The sequence below is a fragment of the Salvelinus namaycush genome, chromosome 3 (assembly GCF_016432855.1).
Source record: "Salvelinus namaycush isolate Seneca chromosome 3, SaNama_1.0, whole genome shotgun sequence".
Classification (NCBI taxonomy): domain Eukaryota; kingdom Metazoa; phylum Chordata; class Actinopteri; order Salmoniformes; family Salmonidae; genus Salvelinus; species Salvelinus namaycush.
In genome coordinates this window covers 85,113,460-85,135,667 of record NC_052309.1, presented here as the reverse complement: position 1 = coordinate 85,135,667, position 22,208 = coordinate 85,113,460, and the positions used below count along the sequence as shown (strand labels likewise).

General features: G+C 44.6%; 1 protein-coding gene and 1 long non-coding RNA gene across 2 annotated transcripts in view; one reads left to right on the top strand and one right to left on the bottom strand.

Annotated features, from left to right (window-relative positions):
* Window positions 1-5,545, top strand: part of LOC120044090 (BAH and coiled-coil domain-containing protein 1-like) — a 91,672-nt gene extending 86,127 nt beyond the window's left edge. Inside the window, exons 16-20 of the mRNA XM_038988679.1 lie at window positions 4,246-4,294; window positions 4,558-4,680; window positions 4,771-4,977; window positions 5,112-5,234; window positions 5,326-5,545. Of these exons, the coding sequence (XP_038844607.1) occupies window positions 4,246-4,294; window positions 4,558-4,680; window positions 4,771-4,977; window positions 5,112-5,234; window positions 5,326-5,545 (722 nt within the window). The remainder of the gene's footprint in view (window positions 1-4,245; window positions 4,295-4,557; window positions 4,681-4,770; window positions 4,978-5,111; window positions 5,235-5,325) is intronic.
* Window positions 5,546-14,860: 9,315 nt separating this feature from the next.
* On the bottom strand, window positions 14,861-21,224 carry LOC120041454. The gene is made up of 3 exons (XR_005475896.1): window positions 20,955-21,224; window positions 17,759-18,077; window positions 14,861-17,206 (listed from the first exon to the last, which is right to left on the bottom strand). It is a non-coding gene; the product is annotated as an uncharacterized LOC120041454 (long non-coding RNA).
* Window positions 21,225-22,208: the final 984 nt, after the last annotated feature.

Sequence of the window (22,208 nt, the reverse complement as noted above, 5' to 3'; positions counted from 1 at the left end):
GTCATGTAAATGAAGAGCTAACATGGCTGTCATAGAATGTTGTAGAGTCATGTAAATGAAGAGCTAACATGGCTGTCATAGAATGTTGTAGATTCATGTAAATGAAGAGCTAACATGGCTGTCATAGAATGTTGTAGTGTCATGTAAATGCATCATATTGCAGAAACCTCTTGGCCCAACTCTCTAAATACATGGCTCTGGGAGTAGGCTATCTATCAGGTAAGAGAGAGATTTACTGGGTAAATGCATATTTGAAGATAAGAATGCCAAGGGCTGAGATTAGGGTCGTCACTATCTGGCCAAGCAAAGTCGTAAGCACCACCTATTTCTACAATTAACATTGGATTTCCAACCTAACCCTAACCTTAACCACCATGCTAACCTTATGCCTAAGGCTAACCTTAACCACCATGCTTTAACCACCATGCTAACCTTATGCCTAAGGCTAACTTTAACCACCATGCTAACCTTATGCCTAAGGCTAATGTTAACCACCATGCTAACCTTATTCTTAAGGCTAATGTTAACCACCATGCTAACCTTATTCTTAAGGCTAACTTTAACCACCATGCTAACCTTATGCCTAAGGCTAACGTTAACCACCATGCTAACCGTATGCTTAAGGCTAACTTTAACCACCATGCTAACCTTATGCCTAAGGCTAACTTTAACCACCATGCTAACCTTATGCCTAAGGCTTATGTTAACCACCATGCTAACCTTATTCTTAAGGCTAACTTTAACCACCATGCTAACCTTATGCCTAAGGCTAACTTTAACCACCATGCTAACCTTATGCCTAAGGCTAACGTTAACCACCATGCTAACCTTATGCCTAAGGCTAACGTTAACCACCATGCTAACCTTATGCTTAAGGCTAACTTTAACCACCATGCTAACCTTATGCCTAAGGCTAACTTTAACCACCATGCTAACCTTATGCCTAAGGCTAACTTTAACCACCATGCTAACCTTATACTTAAGGCTAACTTTAACCACCATGCTAATTTTATGCTTAAGTCTAACTTTAACCACCATGCTAACCTTATGCCTAAGGCAATAATGGTTAGATTTAAGAAGTTTAAGCTGCCTATCAATCATTGACCAGTGGACAGCCAGTGAAAAATGCGCTCTTGCAACAGATGTTTGAGGGAGTTCCTCCCTTCTAAACTTTGCTGTGGTATTGTGCTCTGTACTGTCAACAACAAGTTTAATTTAAGAAGACCAGTGGGGCTTTTATTTCTCAATCTAATTCGTGCTTATTAAAAAAAATATCCATAGCCCTAACGGACACATGCTCAAACTCGAGCACGTTTGATCGACTTAACAGCTGAAAATTATCGAGATATCAAAGTGTCACCAACAAAAACTTAAAACTGTAGCAAATGTAGCATATGGCATACATTTTTCACATGCAAATAGCTATTTTCGCTAGTGCTCAAAGCCATTCCATGAGAGCAGCACATGATTTTTTAAGATAAACAACAGAGTAGGCTAATAGAGCCATAGTTTTGGGGTCATGATCAATTTGGCTAATCTATGTTTCCATATATCCAGGTCCTATTCTTGAAGATCAAGGGGTATTCAATTCATTGGAATTATTGGAAATTTGAAAGATATGTAAAGATATAGCCTAATCGTATTATTATCTGTAGTAGAAAGCGACGGGTTAGAAGAAGCCAACATAACCAACCCATAAAGTAAAATGTAACATCCATAAATGACTAGCTATGTAAACTTTAACATTGATTTATCCTGCAATAGATGTAATTCAATTGGTAACATACATTCTTGTCTTCTTCTAATGCCTCTTAACGGGAAAGTAATCTAAACGTAACTGAAAGTAATCAGATTATGTATACACACACATGCGCCAATAAAACATACACTTACACACACACACACATGTTCATGAGCACGCACACATACACACACAAACACAAACACACAAAGACACAGCTGTGGCTCATCTGTCGATATGAGAGATCAAATAGAACATCAGTCTCTGTCTAACTGGTGTCCAACCTATTAACCTACATCTCACCTGTATGAATGAAGACTATCCCATAATATTAACCTACATCTCACCTGTATGAATGAAGACTATCCCATAATATTAACCTACATCTCAGCTGTATGAATGAAGACTATCCCATAATATTAACCTACATCTCACCTGTATGAATGAAGACTACCCCATAATATTAACCTACATCTCACCTGTATGAATGAAGACTATCCCATAATATTAATCCACATCTCACCTGTATGAATGAAGACTATCCCATAATATTAATCCACATCTCACCTGTATGAATGAAGCCTATCCCATAATATTAATCCACATCTCACCTGTATGAATGAAGCCTATCCCATAATATTAATACACTGGTGTGTATGAGATAGCGACTTAGCAAGAGAAAGCGAGCGAGAGAGAATAGTGGCTAATGAAGGTTGAGGAAGTGAGAGCGTTTCCACACACACACACACACACACACACACACACACACACACACACACACACACACACACACACACACACACACACACACACACACACACACACACACACACGCTGATGCTATTACTATTAGCCTGGTGAGCCCATTGCACTCATGTGTCACTTCAAAGCATTCTCAGCTATTAATCAGGAACTATCCAGCCCTCCAAGCAAGCGAGGGCCCCAGCTAGCCGCACCGCGACGCAACGCTAACTACACCCCTCAACATCAACACAATGGGGCCATCATTACAGCCGTTACGCTACGCCTCGGCCTAGACAGCACACCTTTATCTAGGCATATACATTACACACTCACGGCCAATTAATTTGCCTGCCACGTCTGAGAATACAGGGGGTGGGTAGTGGGGAGGGTTTGTGTGTGTGTGTGTTTGCATGCGTGCATGTGTGGCACCTGGCTCCTGTTGCTTACAGTGGGCTCTGTTCCCGGCCTCAGAGCCTCTTTATTAAAGCACCTGTCAGCTAGATATACAGCCTGTAACCTGGCTGGTCCCTCCTCGCCTGTCAGCTAGCTATACAGCCTGTAACCTGGCTGGTCCCTCCTCGCCTGTCAGCTAGCTATACAGCCTGTAACCTGGCTGGTCCCTCCTCGCCTGTCAGCTAGCTATACAGCCTGTGACCTGGCTGGTCCCTCCTCGCCTGTCAGCTAGCTATACAGCCTGTGACCTGGCTGGTCCCTCCTCGCCTGTCAGCTAGCTATACAGCCTGTGACCTGGCTGGTCCCTCCTCGCCTGTCAGCTAGCTATACAGCCTGTAACCTGGCTGGTCCCTCCTCGCCTGTCAGCTAGCTATACAGCCTGTGACCTGGCTGGTCCCTCCTCGCCTGTCAGCTAGCTATACAGCCTGTAACCTGGCTGGTCCCTCCTCGCCTGTCAGCTAGCTATACAGCCTGTGACCTGGCTGGTCCCTCCTCGCCTGTCAGCTAGCTATACAGCCTGTGACCTGGCTGGTCCCTCCTCGCCTGTCAGCTAGCTATACAGCCTGTAACCTGGCTGGTCCCTCCTCGCCTGTCAGCTAGCTATACAGCCTGTAACCTGGCTGGTCCCTCCTCGCCTGTCAGCTAGCTATACAGCCTGTAACCTGGCTGGTCCCTCCTCGCCTGTCAGCTAGCTATACAGCCTGTAACCTGGCTGGTCCCTCCTCGCCTGTCAGCTAGCTATACAGCCTGTAACCTGGCTGGTGCAGGCAAGCCATTCTCACAGCCTGGCCCTCCTCACCTTGCAGCCACAGCGTATACAATCAATCCTGACAGCAAACACACACACAAACTAGACAGCTAGCTTCCCCCTCCCAGCCCCTCCGCTCAGATAGCACTAACTCCAGCAGCCCCGTCCATTCAGCTGGATATCAGGCACCACACACACAAGCCACCTAAGGCCTAAGGGATTACTAGAGGGATAGAGTTGTCTCTTTAATATTAGATACATGTTATACAATGCTAATCCCTAATATAAACCGTTTTGTCCCTTTGTTTTGGCTGAAGTGATGTACGGCGCTTTGGTTTTGAATGAATTGGGGCAGGAGGAGGGTGAAGCTGGGGGTTTGGAGGGCTGGCTCCTAACTCAGTGGTTCTCGTGGTGTTGGTCTGATAGCTAACAGTTTTCTAGTGAAAATCCAGGCAAATACACCAGATAGTGACATAGTTTCCTTTGATAGTTCCACACTGAGGTTGAATGGGGGTCAGGCTATATGTATTAGACAATCTGCTGCTCCCCCACTCTCCAGTGGACTGTCAGCCTGCTGAACAAGCCCCTCCCCCACTCTCCAGTGGACTGTCAGCCTGCTGAACAAGCCCCTCCCTCACTCTCCAGTGGACTGTCAGCCTGCTGAACAAGCCCCTCCCCCACTCTCCAGTGGACTGTCAGCCTGCTGAACAAGCCCCTCCCCCACTCTCCAGTGGACTGTCAGCCTGCTGAACAAGCCCCTCCCCCACTCTCTAGTGGACTGTCAGCCTGCTGAACAAGCCCCTCCCCCACTCTCTAGTGGACTGTCAGCCTGCTGAACAAGCCCCTCCCCCACTCTCTAGTGGACTGTCAGCCTGCTGAACAAGCCCCTCCCCACTCTCCAGTGGACTGTCAGCCTGCTGAACAAGCCCCTCCCCCACTCTCCAGTGGACTGTCAGCCTGCTGAACAAGCCCCTCCCCCACTCTCCAGTGGACTGTCAGCCTGCTGAACAAGCCCCTCCCCACTCTCCAGTGGACTGTCATCCTGCTGAACACGCCCCTCCCCCACTCTCCAGTGGACTGTCAGCCTGTTGAACAAGCTCCTCCCCACTCTCCAGTGGACTGTCAGTCTGCTGAACAAGCCCCTCCCCACTCTCCAGTGGACTGTCAGCCTGCTGAACAAGCCCCTCCCCCACTCTCCAGTGGACTGTCAGTCTGCTGAACAAGCCCCTCCCCACTCTCCAGTGGACTGTCAGCCTGCTGAACAAGCCCCTCCCCCACTCTCCAGTGGACTGTCAGCCTGCTGAACAAGCCCCTCCCCCACTCTCTAGTGGACTGTCAGCCTGCTGAACAAGCCCCTCCCCCACTCTCTAGTGGACTGTCAGCCTGCTGAACAAGCCCCTCCCCCACTCTCTAGTGGACTGTCAGCCTGCTGAACAAGCCCCTCCCCACTCTCCAGTGGACTGTCAGCCTGCTGAACAAGCCCCTCCCCCACTCTCCAGTGGACTGTCAGCCTGCTGAACAAGCCCCTCCCCCACTCTCCAGTGGACTGTCAGCCTGCTGAACAAGCCCCTCCCCCACTCTCCAGTGGACTGTCATCCTGCTGAACACGCCCCTCCCCCACTCTCCAGTGGACTGTCAGCCTGTTGAACAAGCCCCTCCCCACTCTCCAGTGGACTGTCAGTCTGCTGAACAAGCCCCTCCCCACTCTCCAGTGGACTGTCAGCCTGCTGAACAAGCCCCTCCCCCACTCTCCAGTGGACTGTCAGTCTGCTGAACAAGCCCCTCCCCACTCTCCAGTGGACTGTCAGCCTGCTGAACAAGCCCCTCCCCCACTCTCCAGTGGACTGTCAGCCTGCTGAACAAGCCCCTCCCCACTCTCCAGTGGACTGTCAGTCTGCTAAACAAGCCCCTCCCCACTCTCCATATGCTGAACCCTCTCTCTCTAAATGGACATGGGAAACATATATTTACATTGCCAAAGCAAGTGAACTAGGAAATCAACAAAAGTGAAATAAACAATGAGAAATGAACAGTAAACATTACACTGACAAAAGTTTCTACAGAATAAAGACATTTCAAATGTTATATTATGGCTATGTGCAGTGTTGTAAGAATGTGCAAATAGTTAAAGTACAAAAGGGAAAATAAATAAACTAAATATGGGTTGTATTTGCAATGGTGTTTGTTCTTCACTGGTTGACATTTTCTTGTGACAACAGGTCACACATCTTTCTGCTGTGATGGCATCAAAAGTGGATTTGTTTACTAGTTCTTTGTGGGTTCTGTGTAATCTGAGGGAAATCTGTGTCTCTAATATGGTCATACATTTGGCAGGAGGTTAGGAAGTGCACATTGGCTGTCTTCTCTTGAGAGCCAGGTCTGCCTGCGGCGGCCTTTCTCAATAGCAAGACAATGCTCACTGAGTCTGTACATAGTCAAAGCTTTCCTTCATTTTGGGTCAGTCACAGTGGTCAGGTGAGTGGACCCCAGACATCACAAACATCAAGGGAAATGGGTTCTAGAACGTATTCAAGTCTTTTTTTCCAGATCCTTATTGGGATGTCAAATTGTATGTTCCTTTTGATGGCGTAGAAGGCCCTTCATGACTTGTCTCTCAGATGGCTCACAGCGTGTGGAAGTTACCTGTGGTGCTGATGTTTAGGCTGAGCTATGTATTGTTGTTGGTGTGCTCTAGGGCAATGGTGCCTCTCTCTTTCTTTCTCTCCCTCCCTCCCCCTCTCTTTCTCTCTCTCGCTCCCCCTTTCTCTCTCTCTCCCTTTCTTTCTCTCCCTCCCTCCCCCTCTCTTTCTCTCCCTTTCTCTCTCGCTCCCCCTTTCTCTCTCGCTCTTTCTCTCTCTCTCCCTTTCTTTCTCTATCGCTCTCTCTCTCTTTCTCTCCCTCCCTCCCTCCCCCTCTATTTCTCTCCTTTTCTCTCTCTCTCCCCCTTTCTCTCTCGCTCCCTCTCCCTTTCTCTCTCTTTCCCGCTCTCTCTCTCCCTTTCTTTCTCTATCGCTCTCTCTTTCTTTCTCTCCCTCTCTCCCGCTCTCTCTCTATCGTATAATCTAAAAATCCAGAAGAAAAAAGGCTTGTTATAAAATAGATGAGTTTCTATAATTAGATGTAAACTAGGCTGGTCTGTGTGGCTGTTTGGCCACACACACACATATGCATGTGTGAATGCACAGACACACTCATGCTGACATACACACACACCCCTCCCCCTGCAAGGTCAGTTCATCGCGTCAGCGTCCGCACGTGGCGTGCAGTGCAGAGCACAGAGCAGACAAGCACACATCTGTTGCTTGAGGAAACAGTCATTTGTCCCACATCCAGTATGCAGTATGCATGTCAGAGCAGAGAGAGGAGAGGAAGCAGTGTAACCTAGTGGACAGAGACGGCAGGAGGGAACGAAGGAGGTGGAGGGAGGGTGGAAGGGAGGGAAGGGACAGAGGAAGCAACGGAGTGGAACAGAAGGAGGAACAGAGAAGGGGAACAGAGGGAGGAACAGAGGGAGGAACAGAGAAGGGGGACAGAGGGAGGAACAGAGAAGGGGAACAGAGGGAGGAACAGAAAAGGGGAACAGAGGGAGGAACAGAGAAGGGGAACAGAGGGAGGAACAGAGAAGGGGAACAGAGGGAGGAACAGAAAAGGGGGACAGAGGGAGGAACAGAGAAGGGGAACAGAGGGAGGAACAGAAAAGGGGAACAGAGGGAGGAACAGAGAAGGAGAACAGAGGGAGGAAGAGAGACGGGGAACAGAGGGAGGAACAGAGAAGGGGAACAGTGGGAGCAACAAACAGTGGGAGGAACAGAGAAGGGGAACAGAGAGAGGAACAGAGAAGGGGATACACCAGAATAGAGGAGAGGAGGGAAAGAACGACAACAAAACAAAATGAGACTAAGGAGTCGCTACAGAGAGGAAACACACAGACATTAACGAGTGACTAGTGTAAAACAACGTAACAAGGGATTCACAAAAAAACATGATAAGAGCGGGGGAAGACTAATCAACGTCAGAGAGGAAAAAAGAGGAGCGGGGAAAGACATTTCAGATGCACGCACAGAGAGCAACAAGTCCCCGTCGTATTGTGAAGCAGGCAGCTGGTTGGAGGGTCCCCCGAGACTTATTAAAATGGAATTCCTGTTGGTAATCTTTGTTTTCTCACAAAAGGGATGAAACATCCCAGAGAGGCATGCTGCATGTATATTTAATGGCAGAAAACTCTGCATATATTTAGCAGCAGAGGTGGCGTAGCGTCTCATTGTTTAGGTGGCTTGCGTGTCACCACCACGGCGCCGCCCGCTGCTTCACTGACAGTCACTAAATCGCAGCCCATTATTTGGGTTTATCTGCATTCAGCTAACATCAACACCCCCTCCTCTGGGGGTGTGTCCATGACATAGACTGACCAGGTGAAAGCTATGATTCCTTATTGATGTCACTTGATAAATCCACTTCAATCCGTGTAGATGAAGGGGAGGAGACAGGTTAAAGAAGGATTTTCAAGCCTTGAGACAATTGAGACATGGATTGTGTTTGTGTGCTGTTTAGAGGGTGAATGGGCAAGACAAAATATGTAAGTGCATTTGAACGGTGTATGGTAATAGATGCCAGTTTATGTCAAGAACTGCAACGCTGCTGGGTTTTCACGCTCAACCGTTTCTGTGTGTATCAAGAATGGTTCACCACCCAGAGAACATCCAGCCAACTTGACACAACTGTGGGAAGCATTGGAGTCAATATGGGCCAGCATCCTTGTGGAACGCCTCATTTTGCCCCGACAAATTGAGGCTGTTCAACTCAATATTAGGAAGGTGTTCCTAATGTTTGTCCACTCAGTGTATGTACAGGTTGACGGACATGCATCTGAAGCATGTCATCTAGGAGAGGAGGAACAACAGTCATATTTGTATTACTATCTATATTACTGATAGTACAGCCTTCACTCTGTAGGCTAGAAATAACGCCCACATTCAACCTCTTCATCACACTGGAAGCATTAGAGCTCAATCCCCTGGGGTCTACAGGGGCCCACTGGGGCCACTAGAGACAGAGCCAGTAGGGAGGGACAGTCTGGGCTGTTATGAGGGGAACAATGCACCTGTCTGGGGTGGAAGGTTTAACCACACACACACACACAACCCAGCCCAGCGTCTCAACTCTCGCCCGTTTCGCCTGCTGCCCTCGCCCAGTGTGTGTGTATATGTTCTTTCCGCTGAAAGATTACAATAATAAAATTGAAATTAAATTAAAAACAAGTAATCTGGATTTTCTGCATGAGCCGTTAATAATGTCTAACAGCTGTCACATGCAATACGGCCACGCCGAGGTGGGCCTGAGGCTGTCTGATGAAAAGCAGGCTGATACTACGGAGAGGGAGAGGGGAAAGGAGAAGAGAGGAGAGGATAAGAGAGGAAAGGAGGTGAGGAGAGACATGGAGAGAGAGAGAGAGAGAGATACATCATTACAACACTGTATATAGACATATGACATTTGAAATGTCTTTATTCTTTTGGAACTTCTGAGTGTAATGTTTACTGTTAATCTTTATTGTTTATTTCACTTTTGAAATCCAAGCCCCTGAAACTTGATACAGGAAGGTATTACCCAGCATGCCGCTCTCTCTCACCCGTGAGTCGCCTTTGTATTGGTCTTGTGGTGCCGCCCCGTGCTGCAGGGCCAGGGTTCCACCATGGCACCAGGCCACATGGTGTGGAGGGGGGAAGGGAAGGGCGGCTGGCGGTCTGTTTGAAGAGCCCCGTCTCTGTGACCACACTGACTCTCCAGCCAGAAGTGGCTGTTGCGAAGCCAAGCGCTAGCTAGCTACTCCGGACACAGACTGCTCCACACACACAAACATCCCCCTTACCTTCACGGAATGGGATGTGAGCAAACGAGCACCACTGCATTTAGTATCTTCAGAGAAATCTGATCAAATCAGTCCTGTATTACTAATGAATACTTGATTGGATGATTGTCTCATTCTTTTGATGTTTGGCTATTACAATAATGCTAATTATTACTGTAATGACATCTGTTATTACTGTATTGACATATGTTATTACTGTAATTATATATGTTATTACTGTAATGTCATCTGATATTACAGTAATGACATATGTTATTACAGTAATGACATCTGTCTGTTTAAATGGTCCATGTGTCAATAACAGGGATGCCCTCCACCCCCCTCTTCAGTTCACCCTATGACTGAGTTACAGACAGACACTGAATCTGGATAGTGACCTCATTGCTCAGGTTAAGGGCAGACGAGAGCGTACACCGCCACTACCCCTACCATCAAGAATTGACCGGCTGGTTATAGCGGGCAGGGCAGTGTAGACTGATTTCCATGGGGGCAGTGTAGACTGATTTCCATGGGGGTAGTGTAGGCTGATTTCCAGGGGGGCAGTGTAGACTCATTTCCAGGGGGGCAGTGTAGACTCATTTCCAGGGGGGCAGTGTAGACTGATTTTCATGGGGGCAGTGTAGATTGATTTCCATGGGGGCAGTGTAGACTAATTTCCAGGGGGGCAGCGTAGACTGATTTCCATGGGGGCAGTGTAAACTGATTTCCAGGGGGGTAGTGTAGGCTGATTTCCAGGGGGGCAGTGTAGACTGATTTCCATGGGGGCAGTGTAGACTGATTTCCATGGAGGCAGTGTAGACTGATTTCCATGGGGGCAGTGTAGACTGATTTCCATGGGGGCAGTGTAGACCGATTTCCAGGGGTGCCGTGTAGACCGATTTCCATGGGGGCAGTGTAGACTGATTTCCAGGGGGGTAGTGTAGACTGATTTCCAGGGGGGGAAGTGTAGACTGATTTCCAGGGGGGCAGTGTAGACTGATTTCCAGGGGGGCAGTGTAGACTGATTTCCATGGGGGCAGTGTAGACTGATTTTCATGGGGGCAGTGTAGACTGATTTCCAGGGGGACAGTGTAGACTGATTTCCTGGGGAGCAGTGTAGACTGATTTCCATGGGGGCAGTGTAGACTGATTTCCTGGGGAGCAGTGTAGACTGATTTCCAGGGGGAGTAACGTTAGCAAGCAGGCTGCAGGGTGACAGCTGGTGGCAGCAGCCGGTCATTCCCTCCCCACCAGGTGTGTGTTTCAGCCAGGTGTAGGGTGCCACCGTGCCAGGTGATCGCCAACCATTTAACGAGACACCTCATGACATCATGTCTGCTCTGTGACGGTCATGTCATCTCACGACAATCCACAAAAACAAGCCCAGTGACTCTGGAAGGCTGGAGGCTTGGAGGCCAGCACGCTTTTACAGAGGCCCAGAGAGGGTGGAGAACACGAGGCATAAGTACAAAGAGCCGTGGCCAAATGCAACTTGGCATAAGACCCACGTTCTGTCACTACACTCCCACCACAGCGGCTCCCTGAAACAAGTTGCTTTTTAATGTCATATTTTGTGGGCTATTTAAGATGTCATTTTTTGTTCGCTCAGACTTCAAAGGTAGGTCTCAGAGCTTTATTATTTTCCCTTCGCCAAATCCCAAAACTGGTCGTGATTTTGAGAGTTGGCACCAAATAATTACAGTGAGGCGCTGCAGCCAGAGTCCAGCCACTGCCCCGCCCCCGGCCCTCCCCTTCTGGCCAGACTATCAGCAGTGGCCGGGGGAGTGAAGGAGAACTGTGTTCACAACACAAGACACTGCAAGGCCAAGACGGCGCCAGTCCCATCCTATCTCACAAACAACCTTCACCCACTCCACTCCCCTCACCCACCAATGTTTCTTTTTAAGACAAGGTTGTAACCAGCCACTTTCCTAACTCCACCAAACACCTGTGTTTTGTCTTTGATGCCCTCCTCCCCCCACCAGCCCCCCAGGCCATTGGGATATTCCAGCAATGAGGCATTCAATAAAAACCCATTGTAAAGTGATTTATTCCCCTTTGGAAGGAAAAATACAAGGGGGCTGAAGCCAGACAGAAGTGCTAACCTTTGAAGAGGCGATCTGCTCGGATATCCAGCCAGCCAGGACATAAACAGCCAGGGGACTGACAGGGACATCCTAGCAGAAAACAATAAAGAGGGAGGAGAGGGTGTTTTTTATCTTTAACAACACGCAGTAAAACACACAAAGTTGGTCCTCTGCAACAATGGCCCCGGGGCAGAGGAGACTGGCTGAAACAGAAGTGTCAGGAAAGACCACTGGCTTCCCAGACACAAGGCTCTTCCTGGTCAGAATGAGACCACTGGCTTCCCAGACACAAGGCTCTTCCTGGTCAGAATGAGACCACTGGCTTCCCAGACACAAGGCTCTTCCTGGTCAGAATGAGACCACTGGCTTCCCAGACACAAGGCTCTTCCTGGTCAGAATGAGACCACTGGCTTCCCAGACACAAGGCTCTTCCTGGTCAGAATGAGACCACTGGTTTCCCAGACACAAGGCTCTTCCTGGTCAGAATGAGACCACTGGCTTCCCAGACACAAGGCTCTTCCTGGTCAGAATGAGACCACTGGCTTCCCAGACACAAGGTTCTTCCTGGTCAGAATGAGACCACTGGCTTCCCAGACACAAGGCTCTTCCTGGTCAGAATGAGACCACTGGCTTCCCAGACACAAGGCTCTTCCTGGTCAGAATGAGACCACTGGCTTCCCAGACACAAGGCTCTTCCTGGTCAGAATGAGACCACTGGCTTCCCAGACACAAGGCTCTTCCTGGTCAGAATGGGGCGGTTGAAACAGAGGAGAGGACCAAGGACAGCAAGAGGCAAAGAGAGAAGAGAAAAGAGAAGAGATAGAAGAGAGAAGAGAGAGAAGGGAGAGCGAAAGAGAGAGAAGAGAGAGAAGAGAGGAGAGAGAAGAGAGGAGAGAGAAAGAGAGAGAAGAGAGAGAAGAGAGAGAAGGAGACGAAAGAGAGAAGAGAGAGAGAAAGAGAAGAGATGAGAGAGAAATGAGAGAGAAAGAGAAGAAAAAGATAAGAGAGGAGAAAGAAAGAGAGAGAGAAGAGAGAGAGAGAAGAAAGAGAGAAGAGAGAGGAGAGAAAGAGAGGAGGAGAGAGAAAGAGAGAGAAGAGAGAGAGAAGAAAGAGAGAAGAGAGAGGAGAGAAAGAGAGAAGAGAGAGGAGAGAGAATGAGAGGAGAGAGAAAGAGAGAGAAGAGAGAGAGAAGAAAGAGAGAAGAGAGAGAGAAGAAAGAGAGAAGAGAGAGGAGAGAAAGAGAGGAGAGGAGAGAGAAAGAGAGAGAAGAGAGAGAGAAGAAAGAGAGAAGAGAGAGAGAAGAGAGAGGAGAGAAAGAGAGAAGAGAATGAGAGGAGAGAGAAGAAAACAGAGAGAGAGTGGGACGTGTAAGGGAAGAGGAGCGAGTGTGTGTGTGTGTGTGTGTGTGTGTGTGTGTGTGTGTGTGTGTGTGTGTGTGTGTGTGTGTGTGTGTGTGTGTGTGTGTGTGTGTGTGTGTGTGTGTGTGTGTGTGTGTGTGTGTGCCGGTGTGTGTGTGTGTGCCGGTGTGCTGGTGTGTGTATGAGTGTGAGTGTGTATGTTTGTGTGCGTGTATGCGTGTGTGTGTGTGTGTGTGTGTGAGTGTGTTCGTCTGTCTGTCCCTTTGTGTCTTTAAGAACGTGACATAAATATGACCGTTGATTACATGGGGTGTTGAGAGCAGCTCTCAGCCATGGACGGTCCCCTCCAGGGCCGAAGCCCTTCTACCAACCCTAACCTAACCCCCCCTACTGTTTTAACAGACACACCTCCCAGACGCACCCCAATGATCAGAACAGTATGGCTGAAAGATGACCCCCAGGTCAGAAATGGCAGCAGTAAAGACAGCTCCACTGTGTCTCCTAGCTTTCTGCTACCAGGTTGGCTGTGGTTCGCTCTGCTAATCAACCAGAAGGAAGAAAAGAAAACCGTTTGAATGAATACGGTGTATATTTAGCTTTGTAGCAGAATGAAATGACCCAGCACCAATAAGTAGAATCTGTGCCTCTGTGTGTGTGTGTGTGTGTGTGTGTATAGGAACAGAGGAATTGTTATTCTGTCAGATTCAGCGAGGACATTGCTAGACTAGTACAGGCCACACATCAACCACCTGACTCGCAGGACAAATGACTGTCTGGCTGCTCTGGGTGAAGAGAGACAGTGGCAGATACATGTCTAGCGGGTTCAGCAACATGCTTCAACAGACAAGTGAGAGAATATAGGCTTCCTTATTGCGTCCACTTGCTCTCTGTACAGGAGCCCAGATTGCAACTGAAATCTCCCTTGTGTGGAAGCGACAGTGTGCGTTTCCTACCAAAACATGTAGAAATATCGTAACCCAGCGAGGAACAGAGCGGTTACCAAGCCAAGAGAGGGAGTCGCAACAACAGCGCCAGTTTCCAGACGTCTTTCAGCAGCCAGAGTGGAGAGAGATGGTTGATGATTAAACACCCCTAAAATCAGACAGAGAAACTTCTTTCAAGGAGCCACAGCACAAACCTGCTTCTGAATGCATTTTTACACCAACTCTGAAATATTAATGCTCTTTGTAAAGTATTCATGTGAAACAGTGTGTGAGTTAGTCCCCGGGGGAAAAGCACAGAGAAAACTGAAGGATTCAACAGTCTCAGCAAACAACGTGCTGTTTTCCCTAATGGTAGCAGCGCCCAGGACAAGACAGGTGAACAGACACTAATGACTCCTAGAAGACAAAAGAAACCTGTTTAGTTGAAGATGTTCAAATGTGATTTCAGCCACGTACAGTAGGAATATTCAGTCTGTGTTGGATGGTCGAAGTCCACATTTTGTTGAGAATCTATTTCCACATTTAGTTATTTCTTAAAGTTCCGTTAGAAAGGTTTCACCAAGTAGTTCTGAAAGCAGCGCTCATGAGCCAAAACAGGTCCCTGAAAACTGTGCACCATTGTGTCTTACATCATCCATTTGGTATGACGTTACGTCCTGCAATAAAAAACAACCGTGTAATCCTGCAATTCTTATGATATGTAACAAATTCCAATTTGTACAATATGCTACAAATGTGTAAGTGCTTAAAGAACCCATTCAATCTGCTTAAATGATAAATGCATGATGGTATTGTCTGTAGCTGTGTGAAACATGTAGATCTGTCCTGTTCAGGTTATTCAGTACAAGTCCCTACACACTGATAAGAGACTATCTAGATGCATCATCAACAAATCACATTTTCTAAATCACATTTTTTAAAGTATTTTTTTATTTTACACTAATTAATGAGTTATACTCAAATTCTCATCCAATAGGTTGCTTTATGATGTGTTCCAAACATCAAAGGATCATTTCTGGTAACAAAATACTAAATCAAGACAATAACAACAAAAAACATACAGTAACAAATCAATGGATTTGTGAATGTACTTGTGAATAGACTTTAAAACAATCTGGTGTTAGTGAAATCAATGAATAGTACAGCTGAATGGTAACCATCTTTAACGTTATGTAATTGCCATGATTTTGTGATTTATTGCAAAAATGTCTTAATGCACCTGTTCAAAAACGTTGGGTGGATCCGATGGTGATTCTAAATGGGTCTACAACTGTCTATTCTTTCCAACAACCGTACATCAAAATCAATTAGATTGAGTCGTTTGACGAATAACCCAGCAAACCGAAATTGGTTCTGTGAACGTTCCCAGAACATTCATTCGGGCTAAATGACTATAAAATGAAATACAATTAGGTTGCCCCAAAATTTCTAATACACAAAAACTTTCCAGTTGTGCTGATGATTATACAATGTTTGTATAAAACATTCACCCGATGTTGCACGAACGTTCCCAGAACACATTTTGTTATTACATTACCTGGAAACCTAACAACAATCCCAGGGGAATGTTTTGTGGTGGTTGTTACAGATGTCGTGCATTACATCTTAGTGCATCTGAGGAGACATTTCAAGGATATTACATTTAATCACTTTCTGAAGAAGAAGAAAATATTTTGTTATGAAAAACATTATTTTAATGTTTTGGGATGTTATCATTCTAATGTTAGATAAAAACGCTAACTAGAACTTAGAATGTAGAATGTTAGCTAAGGTCCTAGGAATGTTCCCAGTTTACTGGGAAGAGATTGGACCCAGTGGGCAAAAATGCCTAACATTTTCAAATGATGGATTTTGCCAGGAACTCCACATGAGGTGCACACCAACTGGTTATCAATGAGAGATTGAAAAAACACAATAGATAACTTTACAAATTATAAAAATCAACTGACAAAAGTATAATACACCTAAAAAAAAATATGGTTTGCCTTTTTTCCAAATCACTCTCCCTCCCTTCAACCACTGCACTGTAGCTGTTGTCTATGTGGTTGGGGGGAATGCCAGGAAAACCCCTAGAGCACCAACCAGACATTCACAGACATACCCAGACCTGCTGCCATATTGCCCTTTATAAGAGCTAACCACGTCACAATCTCCTGCAAAGGCCAGGAGTACATGCCTGACAGACAGACGGGAAGAGGCATCGTGAGCCCCTTGTCAACAAATGTATATTGATTTTGATATAATGTATACAGTGTGTGCAGTACATTCCAATAATGTATAAAAAAAACATATTTGTATTAGAATTGGTGTAATTGCTATAATCAGATGTCATTTGGACAAATGCACTAGAAGAGCATAACAGGATATTTAAATCAACACTATGGGGGACTCCAAAATGCAACGTCTCAGCATAATTCAGAAACAGGGCAATGGTAGGGGAAACGATGACTCAGCCTTTGCCAAATATGAATCAAATATCCAATAACTTCTATAGATTATTTAATTATTTAACCATACCCCGCACCTGCCTGTAACATATAAGAAATATAGTGCTGTTGTCCTCTATGGTGACCCCAATGACCTTAAAGTTGCAAGTGGGTATATCATCTAATGACAAGGATTATTTGTGGAAATTGTGGAAGTATTAATGACAACAAAAACAAACTATTATATGAATTATATACGTTAGGCAGTTTAATGTGACATGTCTAAATCCAACTATTGTGTGGTGTTGTTCCACTGGACACAGATGTCAATTCAACTTCTATTCCACATTGGTTCAACATAATTTATTGAAATGACGTTGAAACAACGTTGATTCAACCACTGTGTGCCCAGTGGGGTCTCCCCAAACTTTGATAAGCTCCTCCCATACCCTAAAATGTAACTGGTGTGAATATGAACTTCTAACGTTGCACCTTCCCCATGTTTTGGTTGTCCCTATATAATACAGTTAGTTGGTCGTCCAGTGGGGACACGCACGCAGGCACTCCATGTTGACACACGTGCCTATTTACATGCAGTACACTTCGATAATATATACCTAAGTCACTGATGCATGCACTGCGAAAGCCCGATATAGAAGGAGGATTTTCCCGCGGCTATGCCTATATGTCTGGTTACATACATTAGATCCCCCTTCAGTCGCCGTACGCACTTCCGTGAACAGTGAACGCCCAGGCTTTTGTTCGGGTGCTTGCCATCAACCACAGCAGCATGACACTCATGAATATCACTCAGAATCACCAGCATGTCATTGAAGAAAAAGGAGGACGCTGGAAAGCTGCGTTAAAAAAAACGTGCATTTGGTAAAAACGACCAATTGTCTAATTCATTAGACCACAAGGTTTAAATGAAATAGGCCGCAACAATTGGGTACAATTGACTCCACAAAGTTACTACATTTATTACATGTGGCCCATTAAACCAAATTACAATTCACCCACTCAACATCAACAAATGGTCAAGTACAGTAGCAGACATTTTGTTTACAGTAGCCCACAGCGTGTGCGTAATAGAGCACCACGGATTTGTAATATGTGCTTGCTTTACATATGCATGATGCAGCCTAATATAACCCGGGGTTTGTGAAACCACTAAAACAACATGAACAAATCATGTAGTGTAAATCATAATTATACCGCAAAATCATTCTGGACATATTTAGTGCAAAATTCGTTAGTAACGTCCCTTAGCTGCCAACCTCGCGTGCTAATTAATTATCTGGCGCAATGCATGCAGGGGGATTGGGGACATTTGGCACAAATTCGATGGACTAATATATTGTGTTCAAAATGGTCTATGGTGAAACAACACGTATATATATTTTACCAACCTGAATGCGGAGCCATTGGGATGTGAGAAGGGTAGTATTTTCCTGACGGGAAATGACCGCCATGCTGTACTGAACTGTGGCCGGTGGAGGCGATCCGAGAGGCGGCGCGGTGTACCAACGCGCCCCGCTCCGATAGGAGGTGGGCAGGCGCAGCAAAATCCCGTCCCTCCATACTGGCGAAAGGTGAATAATCCGAAATCCAGCGGGGAGACCAAGATAATCAAATGCAATCCATATAATAATCCTTTATAGGTCTAAATGTTGCATTTAGTTGGTCGAAGGCTTCTCCAGCCAAAAACGTAGCCCCGAATCATCTTTTCTGCAAGAAATAAAAATGAAAAGGGTTTTGATTGACAGAGAGAATGTTTAGAAAATGATAACATTCTAAAGGCCTACAGTTGTTGATGTTATATGCTGGAATAGCGTTACTGTGTAGATTTGCCTTACTGTTATATTCAGTTATACATGTCACAGGCTGTGCTTAAGATATTCATAACTATTATGCAGAAGCAGTGAACGGTTGAGACAAAAGCGTTGTTCAGTCTTCCCTTCCTTGAGGGAGTGTAAACACTGCAAGAAAACAACACGGGATCAGCAACAATAAGAACAACCACCCAAATCTTTGTTTTCTACAAGCGTATACGACGGACCAAGGGTTTACTGCGACTGACAGGCAGGCCTATAGGCCTACTGCAATCTCTATTGATTATGCTATTGAGGGAAAGGCCTTCCTTGATGTAGTACTGAAACCGTTGGAGCCTGGCTTGAACACATCAGGTCTCTCTGTAGTCTGTTCAAGGTCTTACTTTGTGCACTGAGGGCTGTAAATGTCATATCCCATAGTTGTGTTATTTTATTCATACCTTATCGTACAGTTCATCAGAACAATCCATACATTCACTTTTGTCAGCTGTCAATTTTGGCAAATAGTGTTTAATCTGTGGAGACGTTTCATTAGATAAATTAAGAATTATTGGGACAAGTACATGCTATTGATGAACTAAATGCATGATTTATAAGACAGAATGCTCAAACTGCACAAAATGAAGGATTTTTTTTATTTCCAATTGATTATGCCTAAATGTGCATTAATATCTCTAGGTGAACACTGCTCCCTCATGATCATATGGTCTTTGACTATTCAACCATAATACAGGCATGTTCATTATTAAAAATAAATGTATAGTTGATCATGTATATTTATTAGGCTCGTGTCAAAATGCTGGTCTATGCATAGGCCTAACAATGGGATATTGTCTTGGACAGTCTACGCTTGATTGTAACGCGATTATTTCCACGTATGTGAAATATCTGCGAAGTAATTTTACTGAAACCCCCATGTGAGAATTACACATCAAAATGCACGTCGTCCGAAACGTCGTTATCAATTCATCAAGAACTTGTGCGTGTCCAAACTGTCCATGTAAATAGCTGCTCTCCAGCTCCTCATCTTTCGTGACCCATTTACGCTTTTATTTCAGGTAATCAAAGAGTAGCAACCCTAATATAACCTCTAGCCTTTAGGCTACTGCATAAATATAATATAGCCTATCACTCGAGCTTTCTCTCTCATTATAATCAAGTACAAGAGCATGTAATGTGTATAGGGCTAAACCAATATTCCTTCATCTGTAAAATGCTATACATGGGTTATTTTCTCACTTTATTAACTGACTGTCCAAGGAATAAGTCAACAGTGCAGCCTAGCCAGCTATCTAAAACAATATTTGCATGGACATTGGAAGTATTGGCCAAATATTTTAATTGATATAAATCCCTATGTATAAATGCTGTTCAAGTTTCTTCATCGTGAAAGGTTTGATTTTGACATGAAAAATGCCGAATCCCCCAAATTCTAGTACTAAAAACCCAAGGTGAATGACCGTGGCGGCGACTGTCTTTGTCTCCACATTTAAACTGCTTGCAGTCAGCCATTAGCCTTGCTACAGTCCTTCACCGGGCTGATATAAAGTCATAAACCGCACGCATACATGTGTTTGACGACTAAAACAAGACTATCTAAGAACAACCTGATTGCAAACCTATATTACCTTTTAGAAATGCGAAGACGCCATGGCTATTTGGGGCGAGTAGGCTATGACCATTTTTATTACAGCGTAATAGGGAGAACGCTTCGTGGTTGGTAGCCTAGCCTACTACACAAAGCTGTGTCGGACTCATGCTATGTGAATTTATACACGAAAACTGTCTTGTTTGCTAACATGTTCAAATGATCGACGCCAATAATTCAATTGCATTGCATATTTCATTTGCAGAATCCGTTCGGACACAGGAACTCGGATGATAAATCAAATTATCTTTTATTGGGTCGGATCATGCTGCGGGAGAGGCGCCCATCCACGTCAAACCTGGCGGGGTGGGAATACACCATAGCAGGGCAACGATTGTAAACATTATTCCCTATACAAATACCACCACGGCGTGTTGGCTATGTTACTAATCCTACATAAACTAAATTGACGGTTGAACCATTTAGAATGATTTGCCAACAGACAATCGAGGTAAATACAAAAATAAATACATCTTAGAGCGGCCATGTAACATGAAATAGGCCGAATTCATATAATATCAGGTATCCTGTAAAATAAACGACTCAAGCAACTACAATGATTACTCATTTACAAATTGATTAAATGCGTCGTCGATCAATAAATCTCGACCAAAACGATTATGCCGCTACATAATGCAGTTTTGTCTTTGTAAAATAAAAATGTAGGAAAATAAACTGTAGACTATTCGGTAGATCACCTCATGCCAATTGCAAATATATACTCTAAATATAATTATTGTGTTATAATAATAATAGTTTGGGCTAGGCCTATTAATTTTGTTTTAAATAACGCCAACCGCATAATTAACATTTTAATTTTAAAAGCCAGCCCATAAATAGATATGCGCACAAAGCCTCATATTTACATACATTGAATTTAGACATTGCATGCAGAATTTAATATTGACCTAGCATACACTTGCTTGCAATTATTACACTGTTACAGCCTAGGTGTGTCATACTGTAATTGTGTTGTTTATAAAATTACCTGGGCTTTTGTAGAATTGTTACTCCATGAATTATTTAGTTATTAGTCCTGTCATTTCAAATGTTGTGTTCGTGGTCGACAGAAAGCCATGGTTTAATTTGCCAAGATCAAGAAAATATAAAATACAATTTACTTACTGGTATGTTAAATCCTTGCATAACAATAAATTAGGAAATTATAAAATAAAGGGGAAAAAATACAGACCAAAAATTACGTTCATTTGGACAAAAACGTGTGCCTACGGTTACATCCTATAGGTTTTCATTTGGAGCTGCGCAGTACGTCGTTCAATCTGCTGAAAGCACCGGGATTCGGGCTTCTAGACTACAGAATCGAGGCTCGGATCTCCGAACAGCAATTCTCTTTCCCAGTGCACTGATCAGCTCGTGCCTCGCATCTCGGGGAGGGTAAACACATTCGCCCATTGGCCGGATACCTACATGATAATGAGCTTGTGCCGCTCGCCCGGGGACACACGAGATGTTGATTGGCCCATATCAAGAGCCAATAGTGTAGCGACTGAACAAAGTGATGCGCGCCAGATTTAAAGTTTTACAGTGGGCTTTTTACATGTAGGTTTTAGCAATTGAACATTTAGGCCTACACAAATAGACATACATCCACAATACCACCACTAATAATAAACATTTTCACAGTAAAGCCCTGTTGTTTGAATCAAAGCAATGTAGGCTATTAAACTAATAAATATAATAAATAATTAGAGAACTTGTTCAGTATGTTATATGTTAAAATGTATACTGTAGTTGTCCCTTATGATGTGTCTGTCTGTAAGTAATTAAGTAATGTGTCATTCTGGACGTATCTGTAGTTTTCAGAAATTACACATTGTTTTATTAACACTTTATTCAACATTTTTAATGAGACAAGCATGCACTGTCTATCTAGATAAACTTTTTTCTTGTGTCCAAACTACAAATCTCCCTAAAATCCTTACATTCAAATGCGCATTTAAAGCAGTTAAATCAGGCATATTTTGTAATAAAATAATGTATTAAAAATGTCAGTGCCTCGTGGATGGGAACACATTGGTGGATCAATAGACTAGTTGTTATGATAATATATTTGGAATAAGGATGTACAGTTATGAAGGGTCTATATCTTTAGATCTATCTGAAGTGTCTATGAGCACAACGATGAGGTCAGGGCTTTCATGCTGTGACAACTTCAGATAGAAAAGTGTTTCTTCAAAGCATGACAACATGCCTCAAATGCTTATTTTGCAGGGCTATTATTTCAGAAGGTTGTGATCAGGTGTGTTTAGTTCAACCACCTGCGTTGGAAGAAAAACTATAGAAGGCATCATCAGTGTAACAAGTGAATATTTCTCCTGTATTTATTAGTATATGGACTATAAAGGGTTTAAAAATGAG